Source organism: Cyprinodon variegatus, unplaced genomic scaffold (assembly GCF_000732505.1).
Source record: "Cyprinodon variegatus isolate N-32 unplaced genomic scaffold, C_variegatus-1.0 Scaffold656, whole genome shotgun sequence".
Classification (NCBI taxonomy): Eukaryota; Metazoa; Chordata; class Actinopteri; order Cyprinodontiformes; family Cyprinodontidae; genus Cyprinodon; species Cyprinodon variegatus.
The window spans coordinates 431,365-433,944 of NW_015151109.1; the positions used below are offsets into that span (position 1 = coordinate 431,365).

Genomic DNA, 2,580 nt, shown 5'->3' on the forward strand with positions numbered 1-2,580 from the left:
TTATTATTATTATTATTATTATTATTATTATTATTATTATTATTATTATTATTATTATTATTATCATCATTATTGTCATGATGGTTATTATTATTATATTGTAGCCAGTCACAGCAGGGAAGCTCTATACCATCAACATCTACCAGGACAGGAGATGAGGAAGAGTTCAGGGAAGACACAGAGACAGAAAAAGAGCAGGATAGGGAGAACAGATGGGTGAGGGAAAACAGGGAGATGAGCCAGATGAAAGTAGAAGATAGATGAGCAAGCGTACTACTTTAAAGTAGTACGCTTTAGTCTGCCCCCCCACCCCCTCCTCCTGAGCACCTGCCCCCCAAAATGTCTGTGCACGCCTCTGGTTGATGCACATCATGGCGCAGCAAAAGGTCCTGCAGCTCATTTCAAGCAGCAGTAAGTATCTGACGCGTTGGAGGCAAAAGCTGCAGATGCTGGAGTTTGAAAAATGTAACTTTTGCTGTTTGACGCACCACATCAACCAATCAGAGAAGCTGATCTGGGAGCTGGCAGGGAGACAGACTGTCTGTGACATGTGGTGCGCTGTCCCCAATGGTTCCATTCAAGGTGTGCAGTCACTATTTTGTGTGTTTTGTAATAATTTATTGCATAATTGTATCTTCTTGGCTGAATTATGTAACTGTCGTTGTTTCCTGAACCTTTATCAGGTGTTGTACTTCATATGGGGCCCACCCAGATAATGTTGCTTACAGGCCTATTGGGTCAGATGCAAGCATCAGATGCATTTGGATACACTTTACTGGACGTCTGATCTTAATGTGGACAAGCATCATAAATGATGATGATTCTGTTCAGGACAGTAATCAAGTAAATGTACTTAGTTACTCTCCACCAAAGCTTAATGTTCCTGCCATCAGATCTGTTGGTTTAGAGAGTAAATATCTTCATAGATTGGTTTCCAGGTTGGTTTAGATGAATTAACTTCATTGCTTTTGTTTAACCAACTTATCTATGTTTGATGTAAACATTTTTTGAAGGTTAAAAGATTCTAATGCTACAAAAAAAGCAGAAGATATATGTAGCTTCTATTAATTTTAGCGTTTAAATATGTGTCTTTGTTTAACTCCAACAACATCATTAGATTGTGGAACTTACTGACATTTGCTACCGTTAATAACAGGAAGGATTATAACAATCAAAAGCTGCCGTAACCAAAGACTAAGCCTTAAGAAAACAGGATGAACCAGAGTTAATTGGTTCTCCCTCTGAGTCACATGAAACATGACTGAACACGACAACTTTCTTTTGATGTTCAACACAAAAGAGTTTATCCTGGATGAAGAAGAAACAGCGCTGTTAGCACGAGGCTTTTCTAGTTTATGTTGAAGTTAAATAATTCCCGTTAATCAGCTGTAGGAATCACAGACACCTCAGTGCAGTAAACACGTCTGCAGCGGCTGCAGACTAAATGTCCCGCAGGCAGTGAGTGTTATGACCGTGTTGTGCAATCCCAGCCAAACAATGACAGACTGTTTAAAACATGGAAACAGCTTCTGTGTCTGGATTTCTTCATCTGTTTTGAGCTACTGTTAAAGACTCTGGACATTTTTCATTGGCTGAGACACCGAAAAGGATCCTGACCTCTGCGTCCTCGTCTTCCCTCTGGGCCTGGTGCACCTGGTGGTCCTGGGGGGCCAGGCCTGCCACGCACACCTGATACACAAAAAAACTTTTAATGCAGGAGCAACAAACCGTAAAGAGTTATACAGAAAACTGAATAGTGGCTCCGGTACCTCTGGGACCAGGTGGACCTGAAAAAGAGGAGAAATAATATTTCTGTTAGACTTTAACAGTAAAGAAACCAGAAAGAATAAGACGAGATTAGCAGAAAATATTCATACCTATCAAACAAACTCCTGTGGAGCTGTTGCACAGATCAAGGTAGGCTTTGACCTGAAAAAAAAACATACACAGACCTGGTTATAAGAATCCTAAGGTATACTTTGATTAATAATTAAAAAAATAAATTAATTGAACTTCACTGATCTCACAGTGGAGAAACGAATTCTCTGCATTTAACCCATCCACTTGGGGAGCAGTGTGGGTTAAGGGTCTGGCTCAGGGACCCAGAATGCTCCTTCTCGGAGCATAAGCACACTGCTCTACCACACTAGGCCAGAGGTAACCAATTAAAAATCATTGGGGTCCAAATAAAGAAAATCATCAACCAGTAAAGGTCTGGAGAGATTTTAAATTATAATCTGTTACTTTAAACAGAATTTCACTGAAATAAAATTAGTTTTTTTTTATGCATCGATGTTATACAGTAAATTTTTAAATTAAAAAATCGGGGGAAAAAAAGAAAATTTTTGCATTCATAAAATGTAAAGTGGTTTTTGAAGTAGAGAACAACGATCATTTAGTTTGGTTTATAGACAATTTCCTGATTCATATATTTTCTCAAACACCTGAACTGATCGTTTGTTATTTTCTTTCTTTTTTCTGTCTTAATGTTGGCAGTGGGCTTTAGGCTGCCCTGCAAGGCTTTAAACCTGGGTTTAACCAGAGACTAAGCCATTCTCAAGCACATATCAAGGAGCTCAT

General features: G+C 39.1%; 1 protein-coding gene across 1 annotated transcript in view; it reads right to left on the reverse strand.

The window, feature by feature from the left end:
* Nucleotides 1-1,101: 1,101 nt before the first annotated feature.
* LOC107096880 (gliomedin-like) overlaps nucleotides 1,102-2,580 on the reverse strand; it is a 4,413-nt gene continuing 2,934 nt past the window's right edge. The window contains exons 2-4 of the mRNA XM_015393766.1: nucleotides 1,878-1,929; nucleotides 1,770-1,787; nucleotides 1,102-1,689 (exon numbers count right to left, since the gene is read on the reverse strand). Of these exons, the coding sequence (XP_015249252.1) occupies nucleotides 1,586-1,689; nucleotides 1,770-1,787; nucleotides 1,878-1,929 (174 nt within the window). The 3' untranslated portion in view covers nucleotides 1,102-1,585. The remainder of the gene's footprint in view (nucleotides 1,690-1,769; nucleotides 1,788-1,877; nucleotides 1,930-2,580) is intronic.